At 51.1% G+C, this 22799-nt stretch overlaps 3 protein-coding genes across 6 annotated transcripts; 2 read left to right on the top strand and 1 right to left on the bottom strand.

Annotated features, from left to right (window-relative positions):
- Window positions 1–251: 251 nt before the first annotated feature.
- On the top strand, window positions 252–8426 carry PARS2 (prolyl-tRNA synthetase 2, mitochondrial). Of its 3 annotated transcripts, XM_050307321.1 has the most exons (3): window positions 252–3267; window positions 4726–4864; window positions 6992–8426. In XM_050307321.1, the coding sequence occupies exon 3, from the start codon at window positions 7017–7019 to the stop codon at window positions 8424–8426; it is 1410 nt and encodes a 469-aa protein (XP_050163278.1). In that variant the 5' UTR covers window positions 252–3267; window positions 4726–4864; window positions 6992–7016. The 3 variants fall into 3 exon arrangements, with proteins under 3 accessions (XP_050163278.1, XP_050163277.1, XP_050163279.1); XM_050307320.1 differs by having other exon boundaries at window positions 252–4864; XM_050307322.1 differs by lacking the exons at window positions 252–3267; window positions 4726–4864 and adding an exon at window positions 6136–6178.
- Window positions 8427–9986: 1560 nt separating this feature from the next.
- TTC4 (tetratricopeptide repeat domain 4) lies at window positions 9987–18534 on the top strand. Its single transcript, XM_050306830.1, has 10 exons — window positions 9987–10100; window positions 10227–10344; window positions 10421–10582; window positions 12062–12139; window positions 12931–13055; window positions 13348–13434; window positions 14304–14518; window positions 15685–15766; window positions 16838–16920; window positions 17839–18534. The coding sequence occupies exons 1-10, from the start codon at window positions 10014–10016 to the stop codon at window positions 17936–17938; spliced, it is 1137 nt and encodes a 378-aa protein (XP_050162787.1). The 5' UTR covers window positions 9987–10013; the 3' UTR covers window positions 17939–18534.
- Window positions 16990–22669, bottom strand: TMEM205 (transmembrane protein 205). 2 transcript variants are annotated; one of them, XM_050306829.1, is made up of 4 exons: window positions 20054–22669; window positions 19872–19977; window positions 19607–19770; window positions 16990–19361 (listed from the first exon to the last, which is right to left on the bottom strand). In XM_050306829.1, the coding sequence occupies exons 2-4, from the start codon at window positions 19969–19971 to the stop codon at window positions 19062–19064; spliced, it is 564 nt and encodes a 187-aa protein (XP_050162786.1). In that variant the 5' UTR covers window positions 19972–19977; window positions 20054–22669; the 3' UTR covers window positions 16990–19061. The 2 variants fall into 2 exon arrangements, with proteins under 2 accessions (XP_050162786.1, XP_050162785.1); XM_050306828.1 differs by having other exon boundaries at window positions 19872–22669.
- Window positions 22670–22799: the final 130 nt, after the last annotated feature.

Here is a 22799-nt window from a genome sequence, read left to right as displayed (position 1 = left end):
GTGAGCCTTCACTTATCTCTGCCCCGAGACACACCTACACCAAACACCCCATAGCTGAGGCTTAACCCTTCAGTTACGCCCACCTAGCTCCACAGCCTCATGGTGCCAATTATCCTGACCTTCCCCCTACCCTCGCCTCATTCTATCCCTGTGATGTTTTGTCCAAGGAGGACAAGCCCCTGTTTTGGATTTAGGTGCTACCTAATGACATGAATAGTTCCTTCATTCTTCTCACTTCACGCTAACAAATCTAATCCCTGTTTTGAAAGAGCAGCCACTGAAGGGAGGATGAAGATTCAGTGTGCTCTTCCGCCTCAGGAATTTCACACCCACCTCTAAAATGCCTTTGTGGCAGCTCTGTAGGCTCAGTGGGAGGTGTTCCTGCCCCACCCCTGGTCATAGCTGGTACACCTTCTCCCAGTGTTCTTTTCCCAGAGAGAAGCTTCCAGTCTGTCTCCTGAAATCCAGGCTGCCAAGTACCTCCGCCGTGCTGAAACTGCAGTTCAGGTTCCAAAGCCCTTCTTTAATCACATTCTGTGTTGGCCCTGGCTTACAGCTGCATTTCACAACCCTCTTTTATTGCCCCAGCAGTATTTCTGTAGCCTCCCTCACCCACATCACTGCTCAGGCATTTCCCTTCAGTCCTCCTTCCTCCTTTGCTTGCTTCTGGAACAATAGTCAGGATTTCCTTAAATCATTGCAATTTTACCTGTGTTCCATTATCTCCCCCCACCAAATGATAATTGCAGATTAATTAGCATACTTAATCAGCCACAACTAACATGTAATTACACCTAAATTTAATTATTCCAGTCTGGTCTAAACACTTGTACAAGACTTGATAAAACTTAACTCTGAGAGAACCAGTGTGCTCCGAGTACATTTTTGTGGCCAGCCTCTGTTACTACTGACAGCTCTGCTCATCTCACTTTCTCCATTGCCCTCCAGGTTTTAACTGCCTGCTCTGCTTTGCTGCAGTTGCACTTTTTCAGATCCAGTTCTCCGTGGAGTTGCATTGATGGACCTGGAGCTACTCAGGTAACACCACCCACAGCAGGTATGTGCAACTCCTTTAAGTAACAGTAGTGTTTGACAGGACATGTTTAACCCTGAGAGAGCTGCTGTGTGCTAGCAGATCTTCTGCTGGAGGATGTGTAGGATCTGGCATCATCTTCTCAAGTATGTCACAACTATAAAGTCCACGGTGTAAATAACTACGTGTCAGAAAAGTTAGACTGCTGACTGCATAAAGAAAAGTTTTATTAGCACAGAACATGAGTTGTTTCCCATCTCTCAACTTGGATGCCAGCATGCTGTATTTTCATCTACCCCACCTCATCTGCTGGCATCTCTGCCATTTATTCTCTGATTGGGATTTTCCAAAGCACAGCTGTAATGTGAAAAGTGATTTGGGAGCTGGTGCTCATCAGAGAGATGTGTTTGAATTGTAGATGCCACATACTGTTCAGATTGGGTTTTTATTCCTGTGGGAATTTGCAGATTAACAAAGCTGGGTAGTACTAAAAGCTGATTTCATCGTACCCTCTCCATCATGGGACAGCTTCTGGCTGCCCCACTCAAAGCTGCCAAGGTATATTTTGCCAAGACAGATTTCTGCCTACCTGCTGGAGATGCAGACAGCCCTTGCAGAGCTGTCAGCCCATCCTGCCACCACAGCAAGTTCACTAATCCTGCCCACAAGCGAAGGTGAGGGTGTGGGGCTGTCCCGAGGTCTCTCATTAGCCTAATTTACAGCTGCTGCACAGGGTTTTCATGCTGGAGGTTTCAAATCCTCTGCAGCCAGAGAGCCTTGTTATCTTCCTTTCTCAGGCAGGGAAGCAAAGGCACAGCCTTGAAGGTGATTTTTGTTCAGGGCCATTGAGCAGTCCAGTACTGGCACTGGGAATGAGTCCAGACAGCCTGATTATCCATCCACCTTCCAGTTCCTTCCCAAGCTACCTCTAACTCAGTGGAAACTACCTCCCTACAGCTCCACTGCAGGAAAATTGCATTTCACAAGGTACAGCCACCACCTCAACATCTGTGAAGTTCCTTGAGAGCTAGCTGTTCTTTAACCCTCCCGCTAACCCTGCAGGGTGGGGAAGCACCAAGGTCTCCTCACTTTCCTGGGAGGGAGAGATGTGGCAATGCCAACCTCCCTGTCCACAGAGGGAACCTGCAGTGGGGATGCCGAGTGTTTCTCAGTCCTAATCCAGTGCTTCAATTACACATTTGTCCCGTCTGACACCAGTTGCAGTGTCATTGCCCCCTGTCCTTTAAGTCACTGCATTCAGAGGACAGGGAATCCTCTGTGTCGTGCATCCTGTCTGCCTGTCAGCCCTACCGCAGGGAAGATGTGGTGCAATTCCAGCAGTCTTTCTCTCTTGCCCTTGCTCCTAGCCCTGCCCAGGTCTTCTTAGCCACTGACTCATGAGCTGGGGGCTCCTGGCAGCTCTCAGTTCCCACTGAGGTTCCCCTAGGTTGGGAAATCCCCCATGCACCACCCCAAAGTGTTCTCCTGACAACTCTGCCAGCACCAGAGCCGCTCAGCTTGGCAACTGATACAACAACATGTGGCGCATCCTGTCCAAACCAAGCCTGTACTGTAGGGGAGGGAGGAGAGCACACAGTAACCAGTCAGTGACCTCCACCAGCAGTTCTGGCCACAGTGGGCCGTAAAGAGTCGATTATCTCTCTGGGCTCGAGCACACTCACCAGTCATCTACTGCCAGCTGCAGTGAAGGGCGGCCATGTCACAACCTCCCCACTCAAATGTGATCTGAAAGTTCCCCACCAATTACGAAGGTGTTTTCATCCTTGACCTCTTTCAAGTTGCCTGTTCCTCACTCTGCTGAATAAAGGAGAGAATCCACGTGGCTTCCTGCTGCTCCTCCCTAGCCCCCTAGACTATTTCAGACTAAAGCTTTCCCTGTCTGCTTTGAGCCTTTTAGGCTTTGTTCTGGTTCTCCATGGGGAAGCTGCCAAGATGAATACAACTCCAGGAATGGGTACTATGGCAAGAACTCCTACCTGAACAGGCTCTGCAATGTGCTGCTGATGCTGCTAGAGGAAAAACTGGCTTTCAAGCAGCAGAATGTGACTTTTTTGAGGATGCAAGGAGCTCTTGGCACCTAAAAGGACTCAAACTCAGCTGCTTTCATCCATGAAGTGCATCTGCTTGCTTGCAGCTGAAGCAGAGCAAAACTAATGGGAAGGGCTGTCCAAACATCCCCTGAAAAGGGCAAAGGCCTGAGGATGCAGGCAGAGGTAATGTGGTCATTGCTGAGCTCCTGCTAAGCTTCCCTGCCTAAGGGCAGTGGGTGCTCAGTGTGAGCAGCCCACCTCCCAGGCTTCCACCCCAAGGTGCTCCCAGCTTGAGCTGGGTATCCCAGACTGTCCTGTGCAAATGTCCCTGTGCAAGAAGCTGCTTCCCAGCAGGCACAGTCAGTCTGGGAGGTGAGGGGAGCTACATGGCTAAGTCCAGCTCTCTCCACACATGCAGCCCTGACCTTACTGCCTGTGTCCCCTGGCCATGCCTGTAGCCACATCCCGGCAGCTCTAGTCCCCAAGGACTGTGGTAATGGTGAAAGCCCTTGCCATGGCAACCATCACTGTGGCACCCAGCACCGCGGTTCCCCAGGGAATGTCCCTTTGCCTTTGCAGACAGGACTGGAAAACAGCAGAGTCAAGGTGGGGATCCTCGTTGTAATAGAAACTGTTGTCTGCTCAGGGGGAGCTGTCTGAAAGCACCCAAAGGTTACCTTGGGTAGCTGCCAGGGTGCAGGGGGTGTGGAGTAACTTCACAAGAGGTGAATAAATGACAGGACCTATAACCACTCCAGTAACCCCACTCCAGTGGGCATAAAAACATTGTCCTGCATTTGTGCAGTTACAGTAACACCACTGGAGGGAATGACATTAGTGAGCCAGGTGTGTGAGACAGCGCAGGGCTCACGGACCCTACAGGTTGTGTAAGAGCATGTCCAGGGCCAGATGGGATGTGCCACCTCTCTGTGCCAACCCCAAGACCAAACTGCAGGTTCAGCCACTGAATGACTTGGCCTCTTGCCTTCCCTTACTTCTCCTCCCTAGACCTTGCCTGGTGCTCCCTGGGTATGCTACAGGAAAGGGAAGGGACTTTTCCACCACCCAGTGGGGTTCCAGGACTGTGGCTTCTCTCACACAGATCCCTCGATCGCTTTGGCGAGGAACTGTGCCAGGGACTGATTCCAGGCAGCTGCCACTGCCTACTCTGTCTTTCCTTCATCTTCCCCCGATCCTCAGCAATTTTACTCTCTGAAATCCCACAGGGCAAAGAGAGGAGGCCCCAGACAGACATGTGCACAGCACACCCCTCTCAGGCCACTCTTGTTTGGCCTCAATGGCATAAATCAGCCCTACCAGAGCAGCGGGTGAGCAGTTTGGTGAAAGGCTGCAGGGGCAGCAGTACCTTTATTAGGTTCCCCCAGCACAGCTGGAAAAAATAAGGATCACAGAGAGGCTTTCAGGCACATAACCCCCAAGCTGAGCCCCGCATTCACTCCTGTCTGCTGATTTAATAAGAGATCAGCTTTCCCCACAGACCACATATCCTGAATAGCCTTAAACCCTCCTGGTTAAAATGCTGCCCCAGCGAATCAATCCAAGATGGTTTTGTCCCTTTGATCAGCACAGCAGGCAATAAGTCACTGATGGAAATGTGTTTCACCTCTCTGGCTCCAACAGGCAATAGAAATGGAGACAACCCTCCCATCCCGAACTGCCTGGTGAAAATCTTCCACTTCCTGGGCAAGCGGGAGATGGCCAAAAGGATATGCAATGTGGCACTGGAGGTCCTGTGAGACAGCTCAGCTGGCAGGTGCAGGTAAGTCCTGCTTGGGGCCAGCACAGTGTGCTGGGTGTCCAGAGGTGTGAGCAGATACCGCAGGGATCCACCCTGCTCCTCCAGCCTCCCAGGCAGCCACAGCGCTTCTCCCCGGCAGTGTTTGCATTGCCTGTCTAATTGTGGTGGGAAACACGTAGGAAGAATTGCCTGACAAAACCAGTGAAGGCTGGTCTGGGAGGCAAGTTGCTACCCTCATGTAATAGTGAAAAGTAGTAAACAGAGGCGGGGCAGGACAAAATGGATCCTTGAAAGCAACAACCCCATCTACTCCCCCTTGCTGGCTCAGTCTTCGGGGCAGCATGTCCCAATGTGTTCAGCGACAGAACCACTTGGAGTGTGCCTGAAGGAGGGCTGAGAATCAAAAGCCTTTTTCTTACCTCTTTTCAGCTTTCTGCTAACCAGTCTGGCAGACACACATTGCCTGGCACCCAGTGACCTCCACACTGCACTTTTCAGCCTCTTCCCTCACCTCTGAGAGCAGCTGTAAGCACATAGTAAAGTACTCCACTGGAGGAGGAGATTTCACTTCACTGAGTAGTTAAATTATCTTGTTTAAGTATAGGGAAGTAAGAATGAATCCTTATTTTATTTAAAGATGTAATTTGAAGAAATCTTTACAATTCTTCTATGATGGGAAATCCTCATGTGCATTCCTGTTTACAAGGGGCAAAACCTGTGCAAGAACTGTTCCTGGGGGATGAAACTCCTGGACCAAGCCATGGAGTTTGACGTGGGTGATGCCATTCCCGAACTGCAGCTCTTCAGGGACAAAGGGCTCACAACCCAGAAAACACTCGCCACTGAATGCTGCAGGCGGGCCATCCAAGTGGGCAATGTGGCTCCAGGAGTTAGGAAAGATGAGAAATTCCCAGCCGGCACCTGCAGCTGGAGCTGAGAGTGGTCTGCCACAACCACCCTCTGGAGGTGACCAAGCCCTCCAGAGCCATGACCTCCGGGAGAGGACGGAGATGGTGAAGGTGCTCCTTGAGATGATGAAGGTCAAGGGCTGGATGGATGAGCGGCCCCTATCCCTCTCAGCCAGCAGTGGCTGTCTGTCCCATGAGCCGTCAGGATATTCTCAGTTTCCTAAACCCTTGTTAATTAAGACAGGGTTAATTAGGCATCCCGGCCGTGCCAGACCCGGTACCCGTGCCCCCCCCCGCCCGTCGCTGCAGCCGCTCCGCCCGGCCGGCAGGGGGCGCCCGCGCCCCACCGGCGGAACCATAGAGTGCGGGGCGCCTCGCCCGCGTCCCACGTGAGAGGGAGGGGCTCCCAGTGACTGCGCCGCCGGGTGTAAGTGTGTGTGAGTGTGCGAGTGTGTGTGTATATATATACACACGTGTGTGTGAGTGTGTGTGTATATAAATATACACACGTGTGTGTGTGTGAGAGAACACGCGTATGTGTGTGAGAACACGCGTGTCGGTGTGCCCGTGCAGCACTCACGCGTGCCTGTGCAAGGGTACCTGTACATCCTCCAGAAGGTGTGCAGGGGGGGTGTGCTTGTGCAGACACGTGTGCAGGTGTGTCCGTGCAAGGGTACCTGTACATCCCGGAGGGCGTGCAGGGGGTGCACCCGGGGGTGTGTGCGGGGTGTGGGTGTGGGTGCGTGCACACGCACACGTGTGTAGGTGTGCCCGTGAGGCATTCACATGTGTCCGTGTAGGTGTACCTGTACACCCAGAAGAGATGGGGGCGAGGGTGCTTTTGTGTGTGTGTGTGTATGTGCACACGTGTGCAGGTGTGCCCTTGCAGCGTTCCCACGTGTTCTTGTAGGAGTATCTGCACATCCCAGGAGTGCAGAGGCTGTGTGTGAATGCACGTAGGTGTGCCTGTGCAGCACTCGTGTGTCCGTGAGGGGGTACCTGGAAGCCGTGCACATGTGTACGTGTGTGTGTGTGCCCGTGATGCATTCACGAGCCCGTGTAAGGGTACCTGTGTATCCCTGAAGGCGTGTGGGTGTGTGCACCTGGCTGTGTGTGCAGCAGTGTGTGGTTACCTCTGTGCTGCACTGCGGGTGGGTGTCAGGGTGGCTGCAGACAGCAGCACATCCCGTGGTGTGTCCCAGCAGTGCTGACCCTGCTCTGTCCCGCTCTCCCTCTGCAGGCTCCGGGCCCTCTCCAGCAGCACCATGGAGGCCTTGCTCAGAAGATGCTGCCTCCCTGTGCTGGGCACCCCCCAGCCCGTCAGGCCCCGGCACAGCAGTGCCCCAGGCAGGCCCAGGTGGCTGCTCCTCTCGCAGCTCTTCCAGCCCCTGTCGCTGCCGGTGGACAGCGAGGCGGGGTGGGAGGGCAGGCCTGGGGAGCCCACGTGCCGCAGCCAGCGCCTGATGCTGCAAGGGGGGCTCATCCACCCCGCCAGCCCCGGCTGCTACTGCTATCTGCCGCCCACCGTGCGCGCCATGGAGAAGCTCATCAGGGTGATGGACGAGGAGATGCAGGCCCTGGGTGGGCAGAAGCTGAACCTGCCCAGCCTGAGCTCGGCGGAGCCGTGGCGCGCCAGCGGCCGCTGGGACCAGATGGGGCCGGAACTGTTCCGGCTGGTGGACCGGCACAACCACAGCTACTGCCTGGGCCCCACGCACGAGGAGGCGGTGACGGAGCTGGTGGCCTCTCAGAGCAGCCTGTCCTACAAGCAGCTCCCGCTGCGCCTCTACCAGGTCACCAGGAAGTTCCGGGACGAGCCCAAGCCCCGCTTTGGGTTGTTGCGCAGCCGGGAGTTCTACATGAAGGACATGTACACCTTCGACGCCTCTGAGGAGGCGGCTCGGCACACCTACGGCCAGGTGTGTGACGCCTACTGCCGCCTCTTCAGCCGCCTGGGGCTGCCGTTCGTCAAGGTGCAGGCAGCCACGGGCAGCATCGGCGGCACCACGTCCCACGAGTTCCAGCTCCCGGCAGACATCGGCGAGGACAGGCTTGTGCTGTGCCCTGAGGGACATTTTGCAGCCAACGTGGAGACGTTAAACGGGGAGCAAACCTCCTGCCCCACGTGTGGGGAGAGGCTCACCAAGACCAAAGGGATTGAAGTGGGGCACACGTTTTTTCTGGGCACCAAGTACTCCTCAGTCTCCAACGCCGTCTTCTCCTCACACGAGAACAAGCCCCAGCTGGCACAGATGGGGTGCTACGGCCTGGGTGTCACACGGATCCTGGCGGCCTCCATCGAGGTGCTCTCCACGGAGGACAGCATCCGCTGGCCGAGCCTCATCGCGCCCTACCAGCTCTGCTTCATCCCCCCCAAGAGGGGCAGCAAGGAGGAGGAGGAGGGAGTGGCACGGCTGGAGCAAGTGTACGACCACCTGGCCAAAGCGCTGCCCCACCTCGCCACTGACTCGGTGCTGGATGACAGGACACAGCTGACCATTGGCAAAAGACTGAAGGATGCCAACAAGCTGGGCTATCCCTACGTGGTCATAGCTGGGAAGAGGGCTTGCGAGGACCCCCCGGTCTTTGAGGTTTGGAATCAGAATGCTGGCGAGGTTTTGTTCCTCACCAAGGAGGGTGTCACTGAGTTGCTGAGTAAAGTGCAAGTCCCTTAAATTACTTGTCTCTGAATCTCTCATCTTTGCTGCACTAGGTAATATTCGAACAGCCCTGGTTCCTTTTCAAGGACATGCAGGATGTTGGCGATGGCTCTGGGTGAGCAGAGGCAAATCCAGCTCACATTAGAGCCAGCCATGGTGTCTTGCAAGAGTGCTGGGTGCTGAGACTGAGCAGCAATCAGCCCACATTCCCCCCACAGGGCTGGGGATGTTACCCCCTCTGGGTACAGGTCCCTGCGAGCTGCTTTTACCAGCACACGTAACCTTGTGTGGCTGAGGAAGCACTGGCAGGGTCATCCCCTCGCTGCTCAGCTGGGGCTGACAGGCTGGCCATGGCCTCTTTTGAGCACACACGAGGCTGGGGCTGCAGGGAGGGATGGGAGAGCTCCCTTCACCTTTTTTATGTGCCAAGTTCTCAGCACAAGGGATTTTAAGAGGGAGAGAAAGGAAACCCTTTCCTCTGCATCTTCTCTTTGGAGATACATAGGATCCATGAGGGTGGGGGTTGCCTGTGCCAGGCCTGGTGGCTCCCATAAGGAACAGTTTGCTACCATCCCAGCAGTCATGACTGGTGCCATCACCCCATGAGCCTCTCCTGCACAGAGTTCATTGGAGGGAGCCACTTTGCCTGTGATGCAGCTCCAGGGTCATGAGAGATCATGAGCAACAGAGATGCCCCTGTCAGAGAATCATGGAATTAGTTAGGTTGGAAAAGACCTTTAAGATCATCAAGTTCACCCATTAACCCAGCACTGCGAACCCACCACTAACCCATGTCCCCAAGTGCCACATCCACGTGTCCCTTAAATCCCTTCAGGGATGGTGATTCCACCACTGCCCTGAGCAGCCTGTTCCAATGCCTGACAATGCTTTCAGTGAGGAAATTTTCCCTAATATCCAGTCTAAACCTCCTCTGGTGCAGCTTCAGGCTGTTTCCTCTTGTCCTGTCACTTGTTACAAGGGAGTAGAGACCGACTCCCACCTCCTTTCAGGCAGTTTTAGAAAGCAACAAAGTTCCCCCTGAGCCTTCAGGCTGAGTCCCCCCAGCTCCCTCAGCCACTCCTGGTGCTCCAGACCCTTCCCCAGCTCTCCACGTGCTGCCGGCCGGGGCGATCACCTCGGCCTCCTCCCGATTGTTCCAGGCGGGATCAGCTCTTCCTGCCATCCATCCCCACGGGAGGTGACGGCTAAAGGTGCAGTGGAGAGCGGGGCTGCAGTGGGGGGCGGTCGGATGGAGCGGGGGGCGGTCGGACGGAGCAGAGGGCGGTCGGACGGAGCAGAGGGCGGTCGGAAGGAGCCGGGGTGCGGTCGGAAGGAGCGGGGGGCGGTCGGAAGGAGCGGGGGGCGGTCGGAAGGAGCGGGGGGCGGTCGGATGGAGCGGGGGCGGTCGGACGGAGCAGGGGGCGGTCGGATGCCGGGGCGGTCGGAAGGAGCGGGGGGCGGTCGGAAGGAGAGGGGGGCGGTCGGAAGGAGCGGGGGCGGTCGGACGGAGCAGGGGGCGGTCGGATGCCGGGGCGATCGGAAGCGGCGGGGCCGGGCCGGAGGCGGCGGGGGCGGTCGCAGGCGGGGCCAGGCAGCAGCACGATGGCGGAGGACGGGCAGGGTGACGGGTCTGGGGTGCCAGGACCGCCGCGGTACCGGGGCGCGCTGCATCCCGACACGTGGGAGCAGGTGAGGCGGCGGGGCCGGGGGGGCCGAGCTGAGCTAAGCCGAGCCAAGCCGAGCCTAGCCCAGCCGAGCTGAGCTGAGGGCGCCATGTGTGTGAGTGTGTGTGTGTCCGTGCCCATCCGTCCGCAGGAGCTGGAGGCCATCCCCATGTTCATGAAGCGCTGCCCGGCCGACATCGACGCGGCGCGGCAGCCCGAGCTCGCCTGCCTGCAGTCGCTGCTCTTCGACGAGGAGCAGAGCCCCGCAGGTGGGCACCGCGCGGGGGTGCTGGGCATGTCCTGGGGGCGCCCCCGCTCAGCCCTCACCCCCCTCCGTCCCCGCAGAGCTGGCCAGGATGTACAAGAACGAAGGGAACGAGTACTTCAAGGAGAAGGACTACGGGAGAGCGGTCGCCGCCTATTCCGAGGGGCTGCGGAAGAAGTGCGAGGACCCCGAGCTGAACGCGGTGCTGCTCACGAACCGGGGGGCCGCACACTTCCACCTGGGTGAGGGACCTGTGCCAGCTCCAGCTGGGATGGGAATGGGGCTCTGCGCTGTTTTTCCTCTCCATTTTCCTTCCACCCACCCCTATTTTTTTTTGGTGATACAACAGACTAAGTAGCTTATTCATGAGAAAAATGCACCTGAAGACCTGGTTCACTTCAGAGCATGGCTGCGTGTACGATCTGTGCTCTGTTCATTGCAGCTATGACCTGCTGCTTGAGCCTTGGCTCCAGGAGAGGGCAAAGCCGGTGGTTTTTTTAGAATCATAGAATGGTTTGAGTTGGAAGGGACCTTTTAAGGACATCTAGTCCAATCCCTCTGCAATGAGCAGCAGCATCTTCAACTACATCAGTTTGCTCAGAGCCCCATCTAACCTGGCCTTGAATGTTTCCAGGGATCCAGGAATGTGGCTTCTACCACATCTCTGGGCAACATATACCAGTGCCTGACCACCCTCATTGTAAAAAATGTCTTCATCATATCTAATCTAAGTCTACCCTCATTTAGTTTAAAACCATGACTCTTTCCTACGCAACAAGCTCTGCTAAAAAGTTTGTCCTCATCTTTCTTGTAGGCCCCCCCTTAAGTACTGAAAGGGTGCACTAAGGTCTCCTTAGAGCCTTCTCTTCTCCAGGCTGAGCAACCCCAACTCTCTCAGCCTGGTTTTATAGGAGAAGTGCTCAGCCCTCTGATCATTTTTGTGGCCTGCTCTGGACTCACTCCCAGCATGTCCATGTCTTTTCCTGTGCTGAGAACCCCAGAGCTGGATGCAGTACTCCAGGTGGAATCTCATGAGAGCAGAGTAGAGGGGCAGAATCTCCTCCCTCCACCTGCTGCCAGTGCTGCTTTTGATGCAGCCCAGGACATGGTTGGCTTTCTGGGCTCCATGTGCCTTGGCACAACTTCTAGGAGTATGTGTTCCATGGTCTTCCCAGGCACAGAGGTGAGGCTGACAGGTTGGTAGTTCCCAGGGTCCTCCTTTCTATCCCTTTTAAAAATTGGTGCAAAGTTTCCCTTTTTCTGGTCACCTGGCACTTAACTTGACTGCCATGACTTTTCAAATATCGTGGAGAGTGACTTGGCAACTACATCAGCCAGTTCCCTCAGGACCCTGAGATGCATCTTGTCAGGTCCCATGGACCTGTGTATGTCCAGGTTCCTCAGGTGGTCACAAAGCTGATCTCTTACAGCTACCACGCATCCTACCAACAGCATCTGCACAGCAAGGAAGGTGTTCTTGGTTTTTTAATGCTGTTGTGTGTTGCAGTAGGGAAATGTTACTTATCCCTCACCTGTGTGTTTGATTCCTGTCCTTTCACTTTTTGCCCCCAGGTTACTCCTTTTTATCTTCTTCTCACCTCACAGTGAATTGTAGAAACAGTGAAATATAGGGTCTCTGCATAAATTGTTTTGTCACCTTGGTGTCTGGTTGGATTTTAAATATAAATGCAAGGTTCTGAGCAGTTTTACTTGCTTTGTAGGTAACTACCGTTCTGCTCTCAATGATGCCATCCAAGCCAAAAAGCTAAAGCCCACCCATCTCAAAGCAGTCATAAGAGGTAAGAGTTAAAGGTCATGTTGCTTCATGGAGTGTAAGAAACAGGGTTCCAAAACACTTGGCACATGTTAGCTTTACTTATTGTACTGTTATTGTTACAAGCCCTGAAACAGGCTGCTGTTAGATGTTGCTTTGTTTCCTTGCGTGTTACTGCGTGTTTAATAATTGTGTTCATAAGCATTAAATTACTGTGAGTGAGGATCATACTTTGTTTCTGGACAGAATTAATTTCAGAAAGGTAAAGCAGTTACTGTAAGAGATCTCATCACTTGTTTTGTTATTGGTGTTTCTCCATAAAACAGAGCTCTGGGTTTTTCTTCAGATTTTCAGTCAAAATAGTAGCCTTTGCTCTTCAATTTCTCTCTCTGTCAAAGAGGCACTGAACTTGTTTCTGTAGAGCACAGCCTAACTTTTCCTGTTTTCCATAATACTAGTTTTTGGGGTGTGTTTGTGTTTTTCTCCCCAGCATTTCTCACTCTATGGAAATTCTCCTTTTATTTTTCCTTACCAGACAAATACTGAAATGTTAATTATGATAACATTTTGCTTGTAACAGACACTTCTAGAATAATTCTTATAATTTCTGTGACCACATGAGCAAACAATACAAGAACTGACAAAATATTTTAGATTTTTCTTCTCAGCTGACCTGCTGGAAGTCTGTGATTGAACATGACCATGCAAGACAAAAAACTGTAGTGCAAAAGCCCCAGGCCTAATGCTGTCTTTATAACCATCACTTTGTGTAGTAGTTTTACACTGACTCCAGATTTAAAATCTTAATCCTTCCAGGAGCACTCTGTCACATGGAGCTGAAGAATTTCTCTGAAGCAATAGCATGGTGTGAGGAGGGCTTGCGAATAGATCCAACAGAGAAAAAGCTTCTGGAAACAAGAGTTAAAGCTGGCAAATTAAAGGTAGATATTAAGGCAGTCTGGCATCTGCAGTGCTTGTCTTCTGCTTTGTGTCAAGAATCACTTTGGGGTCCTTGGTTGAAGAGTGCTCCACACAGGTTTCTGTGTAGTGTAATATCCCCACAGAGAATTGAGTGGTGGCTCTACGTGGTGTGTGTTGAGCTGTGTAGGAGAAGGAGCTGGAGGGGACCCTTCTGGATACCCAAACTGATTTCTCCACCCCTTGTCAGGGTAGAGCAGTGATGAGCATTGATTTGCTGTGTGTGACCATGGTGCAACCTTTTCTTACATGTAGCGAGCTGAGGAGCGGGATGCAAGGAAAGCAAAGGTGATGGAGAAGAAAGAGAAGTGTCAGAGGGATATCTTGCTTGCAGCAATAAAGGTGGGTCGCTGAGAGGGGCTGGCTTTGTGTGGCTTGGGATTTTTTTTTAAGAGCTCTCTTGTTTGTCTCTAAAAGTTTGTTATTTTGCTTTAGAGGGCTTTTGAGAGCTAGAGCCAAAAAAAAAGGAGCTAAAACCATAATTCTCCTTATCTCTGACTGCAGCTTCCAGGTTTCCATAATTCGGGCAACAACTAAGGCAAAATACAAACCCAGTGTTAGGAGATGGACTGAGCTTTGTGAGTGCTCTGGCTGCTGGGCTGTAGCATGACACTAGCCCAAGGAACCTTGCTTTCTTTGCTTCCCATTGGCATTTCTTCAGTGGAAGGGTAGAAGATAAACATTCAATAGGGTGGAGGAGGGAATCAATCCCAGATCCTCTCCTACCTCATTGAATGTTTGGGCTACATTAAAATATTTTGGGCTATTACATGAAGTCAGATTTCCAAGGAAAAGACTGATCTTTTTTCAGTTTTCTGAAGCAGTGGATGCTCTCAGGAGCTGGTGTGTGCAGTTGCATCCTGAAGTGATGCCTGGAAGGTTCCAAAGAAAAGGATTTTAGATCCATCACTTTCCACACATTTTCTCAGGCTCTTCTCTCAGTGTGTGGGCTCCTCTGGATTGCCACCTCTCCTCACCCATTCCATGAGGTATCTGGATACCTGGCTGAGGTTCTGGATTCTCCTGGGAAGACCAGTCCCTTGAGTCTGATACTATGGGAAAGCTTTTGATGGCATGTTTAAGAGCTGACTCATTAAGAACAACACAATTTGACCTTTTACTTCCTGGTAGTTTTTTGCTCTTATTCTCTCTGCCATATCTGTTTGGCTTTTGGTTGATTTTTTTAGTTTTTTCCCCTCCCTTCCCTCCAGGAAAGAAATATCAAGCTGGTTCTTGAGCCTTCAAATGAAGAAGAGGAAATATCGGATGGCCTGGCTGAGATATCCTTAGATGGGTTCCACTCTGACAATGCCACAGGAGCAAAGGTGCATTTAGATGCTGATGGCAACCTGAACTGGCCTGTCCTCTTTCTGTACCCTGAGCACGAGCAGACAGATTTCACTGTGGCTTTTCATGAGAACTCCAGGTAAATGCACTGTCAGCAGAATTCTTGCATAAGGGAGGTGTTTGAGCAGATGAGAACAGACAGCAAGTGAGACACTGCCATGCTGATGAAGTGATTTTGGATTTCTAATTGCAGAGCTGACCCTTCTTTTCAGCAGGAGGTTGCATTAGATGACCTTCTGAGGTCCTCTCCAACCTGAAACTATTCCATGATTTATATAAATTCATAGCGCAGACAAATACATTTTGCCAGGGTGATCAAGGGGCTTGCAGTGCAAGCTTAGACCTGTAATTAATTAGTGGACAGTAATATCTGTGACCCATCCACACGTGTGGATTCTAGAGATTTATTAAGGGGCTGTTTCAAAGCCCACCAAATGTGGGGTCTCAGATCAACAGATTAAACTTAAAAAGCATTAAAAGCTTCCAAAAGGGACCTCTTATAACCACCAGTGACCTCACAGTTCTTCTTAGGGCTTTCAGCAGACCTGACTGAACTGCTGCAGGCCTTTCAGACTATAAGCAAGTGACTGGCAAGGTGGGAATTCCACTTTTCTTGATATTAATTTCCATTTCTGATCTTACAATGGAAGATGTAATGATACAATGATCTTACAAACTTGGAATTTGTAACTTTTTTTTTTTCTGGAATACATATTCCTCAGATCTCTTATTAAGTTTGGAACTTAAAATTACAGTGCAAGCAGGTTACTAAAGTTGTAGTACTTACATGATAGTGTTCACTACACTTTTTCATGACCAAAGGAAGTGGAAATGGCTTTTTAGAACAAATTGGCCTCCAACACTCCTCAAGTACCAAAATAAACAAGTCTCTGACACACAAACATATACTCATCACTCTAATGGAACCAAGAAGAAGGAAAATCCATTTTAGATAAAATGCAGGGTGTTTATTTTGACATCTTTTTCAGTGTGAAAATGTAAAGTTAAAAATAATTTGTTGTTGCACTACTCAAATTTGAAACTGATAGCCTGAGTCACAATATGGCCTTGGATTCACTGGGAAAGTGATGAGTTTGAAGGGAAGAAACTGTTAGTGATCTAAAGTTAACTTTCAAGTCTGTTGTCTAATTTGCTAATGTATTTTTACCATCATTCAATGCAAGTGTACAAATGATTGAAGCTGAACAGTCTGTCAAAGCTCACCAAGTGTATTTTGGCTTTTAGGTTTATTGATCATTTAATGGTGATGTTTGCTGAGTTACCTCCTTGGGATTTAGAAAGAAAATACCTTCCCAGCAATCTTGAGGTGAAAAGTTTGACTTTCCTTCAATTTCAGGGTTGTTGTGTTGTGGGTTGGTTTGTTTGGGGTTTTTTTCTGGGGTGAGAAAATACACAGCTTTGAGGGTATGATTTGTTTACCTGTTTACTATTCACAGATGTGAAACAAGGATCTGGAGAGCTGCATTCACTTATAAACACAAATATTTACCAGGTGTGCTGACAGAATTCACTAATGCAAATTAAAGTTCATTTGTTTTCCACTTACATTGTATTCGATAGAAGGTATTTAGACATATTGCTAGATCACATCTTTGTAACAATAATTAAGGTTTAGACCATCAAGCTGATAGGCTGCCTGGTTTTTTGACTGCATTGTGGAGTTGCTGAATACAAATGAGAAAATACTATTTAAAAAATAGTTTATTTTCAGAGCTGACTTGAGGTGTACATAAGCACATAATCGCATCACGATAATATATCTCTATTAACACTTTAGCAAAGGTGGGTTGTGAGTTGGTTGTGGCTGCAGTAGGTTTTGAAAGTTTTTCTGAAATGGTTCATAGGAGGATACAGATGTTTATTTTTCATTTTTCACTTCACTGTCATCTGTGCCAGGCAGCAGTACAGCCCTTTGTACAGTGAGCAGACAGGTCCAAAAGGACAATGGCTGTGTACTTTTCCATATGTATTTACAGTCTAAGACACCGTTGCTGGATTTGAATCGCTTAAATCAACTCTTTTTTCTTCAAATACCTTTAAAATTACTCAATTTATTTCATAACATCGCTGGGTTTCACCTGTTGAAAAGCAGCCATTAGGTTTGGATTGCTTCTCTGTAAAGCACAAGAACAGCCAGTGTATTTTGCCTTCCTGCTGCTACTGCCAGAAGCTAAGCTGGTTTATACAGGAAAGACTTGGAATTTGCACAGATCAGTTTCTTCATCACTGAGTTTAGCACCTGGCATGGTGGGCTCAAGCTACAGCGGTTTGATAAACCTCCGGTTGATAACGGTGCGCTGCTACTAAACTGTTGAAAGCCCAGTACTTTTCCTCACGTACCTTTAGGCATTTAATAACCCTCCAAAACCTTTTTCAGCTCTATTTTGAAGATGAAGAAAGAGAAGAAATGTACGAGGTGAACCCAGAACACACATTGCTACAAGTGCTGCAGCACGAAAGGTGAGGCTGTACCAGTCCATGTCCAAAGAAAAAAAGGCAAAAAGTAGGAGCTTTGGGTTTTAAGTCCAGTTTGTTATTTATTAGTTCTAACTCTTCTCTGATTTAATAGTCCTTCATCTTAAAGGTTTAAAGCAGTAAGGCTGCATGGATTTTGTGCCTGGCTTTAGTGACTTACATATGTTTTCCCCCACAAAAAAATGAACAACTCTTTCCAGGTCTGGATGGAGATGGGAAGAGGAACTGGGAACAGCTGAGCAGCACAAAAGGGCTGTTCCAGATCCCATCTACACAGTACTACTTTAAAAAAAAAAAAAAAAAAGGCAACAGCCTATAAGAGCATGTTGAAGGTTAACAATGCTCTCACTGTTCATAATGCTGTGTGAGCAGCCCCCGACACAGCATGCAGCACTGTTCCCCTCTGAAACTGGCTTTAAAGTGTTGTGCAGTTATTGAGAGAGAAGAATTTGCTGTTAGTAAAGCCAAAAAGTTATTGTGAAGCCTATGCTGTTAAGTTGCACCGTCTCATAGCTGGAGGAAGCTGCTGCACAGCACGGGCTGTTGCAGTGGGATCTCGGTCGCTGCTGCAGGCTCTGGCCAAGCTGTCACTCCATAAAACTCAGCAGCGTGCACAAGCCCTCAGATTTCAGGCTGTAAGGGCAGTTGCAAGAGACACCTCCTTCCAGAGGGAGAATAACAGCTGCTTTAATTAAAAGTAGCTGTTGGGAGAGGAGCTGACTCATAAAACACTCCTCCTCAGATGTGCTTAGCCCCTACTCCAAGAGGCTCTGCTAATCTGCACAAAAGCTCATCACTGGCCTTGGGGAGGGTCAGTCTTTATGGAGCAGGGTGAAAGTCACTTGATTTGCAGGACACTTGCCCAACTACAAGGAAGCAAAGGAGTCCTTTTAATCTTTGCAGGTATTTTGTAAAGGCTGGGACTCCAACAGTTTTGGTATTTGTGAAGCGTTCTCCTTTCTCTAAGAAATACTTCTCTGGGAAGAAGGTGCATCGACTGTAATGAGCAAGAGTGAAACGAGGACTCCTGCGCCAGAGGCTGCTGTTCATTAGCCCAGCTACAGGCTGCAAACTTCTGCTTGAACAAAAATACCTTGCACACTTCAGGGAAGAGGAATAATCTTGGCACATGGGGAAACTTCCAGGAAAGCAGCATAGGAGAATGAAGGGCTTACATGAGGGGATTATTTGTTTGAAAAGAAACCCAGCTGGCTTGCAGAAGGTCTCCTCTATGATAGGCTGCATGTGGTTTTGAAATAAACCTGATGCAGTGCCAAACACTGGCTGTGGTTTCAGCAACAGCAGCTGGAAATGCAGTTCCTTACCTGAGAAGAATCACAGATTTCCTCAGAGGTGGGCTGTAGTTGCTGGGGTTTAACAGCAAGTGGGCTGGGGCAGTACCTGCCTGTTGCAGCAGGGCGGATGCAATCAAGTCCCTGCCTGGGATCCAGCAGCTGCTGTTTTGTCACTGCTTGGCTCTGCTGCTGGCCAAGGTACAGCAGAGCTCCTGGTTTGGAGCAGTGTTTTATTGAGCCTTTTGCTACTCTACTGATTGTATTACAGAACCTGGAATAAACATGGCTATTTTAACTAGACTGACTTCTGCCTAATGAATGAGACAATATTTTTTTTCACCTCATGAAGTACTGGAAGAGAGTGGCAAACAGTAATTGTAAACACTAACGTAACAACCTTATCCATTACACTAACTGATACAGCCAACATACAGGGTCTTCTGTGCTTCTCTACTAGCTTTCAGCTTTTAATTAAAAGTAATTCTAAATCTCATTTCTTTCTCTTCTGCAGTCTCTCTGTGACTGCAGAAATACACTGCAGTTTTAAACACAGCTAATGCAGAGGGCATTAAGAAAGCTGTTGAGCCATAAACACTCCTGCTTAGATCACGGAGGCTGCCTTCAGACAGCTGCAGAGAGAGCATTTCCATTTCGCTATTCCTGAGTTTCTGCACCATGCCCAAATACAGTAAGAGTATCTCCACCTGAGGATGCTGCAATTTAGTCTCCCAACCTCAGAGTTACTTCACAGCAAGGCAGCAGGATGGCTCGCTTTTCACAGTATGCTGGTTCTGGCCAGGCAGCCATCGATCGCCTCGCAGTGCCCTGCCCTCACAGGGCAGAGAGTTTGGCAGCCAGGTGGTACAGGCTCAGGCCATTGCACACGACGCAGCAGAGGTTGCAGAGGGAGGACAGAGCATGGTAGAGGGCAAACTGCCGGCACAGCTGCCTGTAGCTGGGGTTGGAGGCTCGCAGGTTCCTGCGGGACTCGCTGGCCACCAGCCCGACCTCGTGGCCGAGGCCGTGGCTGCGCTCCACGGCGTGCAGGTCTGCCACGATGTCGGAGGTGACCTGCCCGAAGCACTGTGTGTTCAGCACAGAAGCAGCGATGCAAACGAAGAAGAGGATGATCTGCAGGGGAGCAAAGCCCACTGTGAATATCCCGCACGTGTTGTGGGTTAAATTTCTCCCCCAGCCCCTCTTGCACACAAGGCTCACTGTGCAATCTGGGTGCTAACTGCTTTCTTTAACCAGAGCCACGTGTGGAGCTCACACGGTGTGCAAACCAGCCTCAGTGGAGCAGAGCAGGGTGGGACCCTGCAGAGGAAGGGGTTTGGGCTACAGCCAGCTAGTGTTTGAGAGGGGGAGGCGGCTACCTGGGTCGTGTGTTCCTCGCTGAGGCGCTCGCTGGGGTGGCACATGGCAAACAGAGTCAAGTTGAGGAAGGCACAAGTGGAGCTGATGTGGAAGTAGTAGGGGAAGAGCTCACGCTGGATGGAGCCGAAGGTGTGGCGAGGGAGGTGTCTGCTCATCACAAACCCTGCAAGGGGGGAGAGCAGATAGGTCCTGGGGCAAAGCCCCCTCCCCTGGGCCTCCCACCTGGGCAGAGAGCCACAGCAGTGCACACAGACCCCAACCTACCGGCCACAAAGGTCACCCAGATCTGCATTCCCCAGGACGTGGAGAGGAAAAGCAGGTGCAGCAGTTTGATGGTGTTGGAGGGCTCCGTGTCGGTCAGCATGGCGTCCTGGATGGGGACAGGTCCCTCCATGTCAGCCAAGACACCTCCAAATTCGGCGCTGAGCTGCAGTTACTGCTCTCACCTTACTGGATGCAGGGCAAATGCAGTCCAGGTTCACAAACCCGCTTACTCAGCCTTCCCAGCCCTTCCCAGCCCCACCACCACACACCCAACTAGGCTGCAAACCCAGAGCTCAAACCCCTTGTATCTTAGGGGCAGGGCCCTGCGTCAGCACCTGGGAACCGGCTGGTTTGGGTGGACTTTTGGCAAAGTCCAGCCAACGCCCCAGCTGACCCCTGGCAGCAGGAACAAGCAGAAAGTCAATAAAAAGGGGAAGAGAAAAGCCCTGACAAATATGCTTGCCCATGCTGTGAGCATCAAAGAGGCCCCTTGGCCAGGGGGAATCCCCCCCTGCTTAAAAGCAGCAACCACTTCTGCACTTTTTAACCAAAAAAGCCTGGGGGCTTGAAGGAGCAGAGATGCTCCCAGGCACACCCCACTACCCCAGACCCCACGCTGGCACAGCACAAGAGCACAGGCAGCAGCGGGTGGAAGGAGGCTTTGAAGGAGCTGCCTGATCCACTACAAGGAGCACTTTGGAAATTAATTAAAACAAAGCTGCTAGGAGTAGCCCATCAATACTGCTGCCTGCAGAATTCTTTCTCCTCCCCTTGGCAGGTCGCCTCGGGGCATGAATTACAGCAGGGATGGCCTTAAAAGAGACGCTGCCTTCTACTTCCATCCCACTCCCCCTGCAAAATGGATAAATACTCACTGTATTGTGATATATTAGTTCCATGTATTTATTTAGGCATCTATAAATCAGGTCCTTAAACCTTCTCATGATGGCAGCATACTGGAGAAGGCACTCAGATCCCACCTGGGGTGCTGGCCTGTAAATTCCCATCTGTCTTCATAGTCTTTTCTTTTCCAAAAGCTTCTTGGAATTTTTGGGATGCTTCCCTGCTCCATCCTCCAGCAGCCCTGTCCAGTGCAGGATGGCAGAGGCCCAGGGAAGGCAGCTTTGTTCACTGCATCATCCTGGGCAGAAAGGCAGTGATGCCTATGATAGGCAGCCGCCCTGGAGCCCTCCTGCTTCTAAGGTCCCAGATCTACCTCTCTAAATCGACTGTGTCCCTGCAGGAATTAGCAGCTGAGGGCACCAAGGCAGCTGGGTGTTTCCATGCAAAGAAGCCACAGCTGGAAAGGTTGTTCAGAGCAGGAGAGTAACTCCCCTTTTAAGCAAATAAGAAAAATGGTGATTGATTGCTGATTTGGTCCTGGGGTGGTGCATTTGATTGGAGGGATCTGGGAAAAGCTGGTAAGGGCAAGTTGCTCTGAATGCACCCACCAGCACGTCTCTCCTCCCTTGGGAGCTGGCTGTGGGATTAGGCAGTGGAGCTGGGTGCTCCAGGGATGCTCCAAGCCACACAGTCCTGCTGTCCATGCTCCCCTATGCCTGAGGGCCAGCAGGTGCTGCAGGACTGCAATTTTCTTCCAAATGTACATAACCATGAGACATTCTCACACCATTGCAGTGTTCTTTCATGCCCCCAGGTCACTCCTGCTCCATCCCCCTGCATCCCCAGGGACCCAGCCAGGCCGGAGCCAGGGCTGACCACGGCCTGGCAGAGGTAAAAAGCACAATACTTAAGGAGAAGGAGAGGTCAGCTAAAGTTTAATGTTCAGGCAAATACATCATCCCCTCCACCTAATCAAGCAGCAGCAATTCCTAAGGATAAGTAGAAAGGATGTCTCAGGTCCTGGTGATAAAAAGGCAGGATTGCTCTGAGTTTTGGGAGATAAGAGGTCTCCATAAAAATTGAATGTTTTGTACTATGGTCAGCCTGAGATGGCTTTATCTTGTGGAGGTCGAGGCAGAGCCATGCCAGGCCTTGAGCTGAGATGTTTATGATGCAAGGTACAACAGAGATTAGGGGTTTATGGCCACAGCCAGCCCAGGGTTAGGAGCTACTGGCCTGTGGCCACAAGAGAGGGGCAGGAGCTCCTGCTTATAAACCAGGTGGGGAATTTGGGTGGCAAAGAACCTTTTTAAGGACTGGATGTTGCAGAAAGGAAAAAGACACCCTGGGATGCCTGGAAAAGACCCTGTGCATATTTTTGGTACCCCATGGCCTCATCTTACCCTGAGCACAGCATCATCATGGTTAAGCTCTGCAAAACCCATCCTTGGGTTTAAGTTCATGACGCTCTGGAAGCAAAGTTCTGCATGCCCAAGGGCTCCTGGGGCCTGTCCCCATCCCATCAGGCAGCAAGCCCTTCAGAACATCAGTTCCATCAGAAAACCTCTGTCTGTGTGGCCCAGGAAGGCCTGGGAGGGGGTTCTCCTCAGGGCTGTGACTGATGAGTAGCACTTCCACATCACCCCCACTGCATTCCAGTGGCTTTCTCAGAGCATCTCAGACTTTGAAAAACAAGGTTGGGCTTTGTCTGGTTTTCGCTTTTTCAACACCCCTGAGGCAGTTTGGGGGTTACATCTCAAGGTGTTGGTGCACCCAGCAGACAGGGATGAGGGGCAGCTCCACAGGTCTGCCCCAGGCACAGTGGCAATGCCTCCAGACAGTCCCCAAAGGCCACTCTCATGGAGCACCAGCTGACACCCCATTCCTACAGCACGAAGTCCTGCCTCAAATGATCCCCCTCATCCACCTGAGCCCCAGGCAGCAGCTGTTGGGGCACCGTCCCTCTCCTCAGTAAGGGAAATGGCACCTGCCTGGGGTGGGCTGTGGGGGCAGGATCCCTGTTCCATGCTTGCCACCCAGGCAGCGACACAGCAAATCCCCACAGCAGACATTCACCCAGAGCAC

Source organism: Myiozetetes cayanensis, unplaced genomic scaffold (genome assembly GCF_022539395.1).
Source record: "Myiozetetes cayanensis isolate MyiCay16 unplaced genomic scaffold, myiCay2020 scf12, whole genome shotgun sequence".
In the NCBI taxonomy this organism is placed as follows: domain Eukaryota; kingdom Metazoa; phylum Chordata; class Aves; order Passeriformes; family Tyrannidae; genus Myiozetetes; species Myiozetetes cayanensis.
This window is presented reverse-complemented; position numbering and strand designations above follow the sequence as displayed.

Excerpts from the sequence above, each read along its gene's own strand:
- TTC4 (XM_050306830.1), top strand. The coding sequence starts at position 10,014 with ATGGCGGAGGACGGGCAGGGTGACGGGTCTGGGGTGCCAGGACCGCCG. Across the intron at positions 12,140-12,930 it reads TCTCAAAGCAGTCATAAGAG|GAGCACTCTGTCACATGGAG; the intron begins GTAAGAGTTAAA and ends TAATCCTTCCAG. Across the intron at positions 16,921-17,838 it reads CAAGTGCTGCAGCACGAAAG|GTATTTTGTAAAGGCTGGGA; the intron begins GTGAGGCTGTAC and ends TAATCTTTGCAG.
- TMEM205 (XM_050306828.1), bottom strand. The coding sequence starts at position 20,001 with ATGGAGGGACCTGTCCCCATCCAGGACGCCATGCTGACCGACACGGAG. Across the intron at positions 19,771-19,871 it reads CTGGGTGACCTTTGTGGCCG|GGTTTGTGATGAGCAGACAC; the intron begins GTAGGTTGGGGT and ends CCCCCCTTGCAG. Across the intron at positions 19,362-19,606 it reads GCGAGGAACACACGACCCAG|ATCATCCTCTTCTTCGTTTG; the intron begins GTAGCCGCCTCC and ends GCTCCCCTGCAG.
- PARS2 (XM_050307321.1), top strand. The coding sequence starts at position 7,017 with ATGGAGGCCTTGCTCAGAAGATGCTGCCTCCCTGTGCTGGGCACCCCC.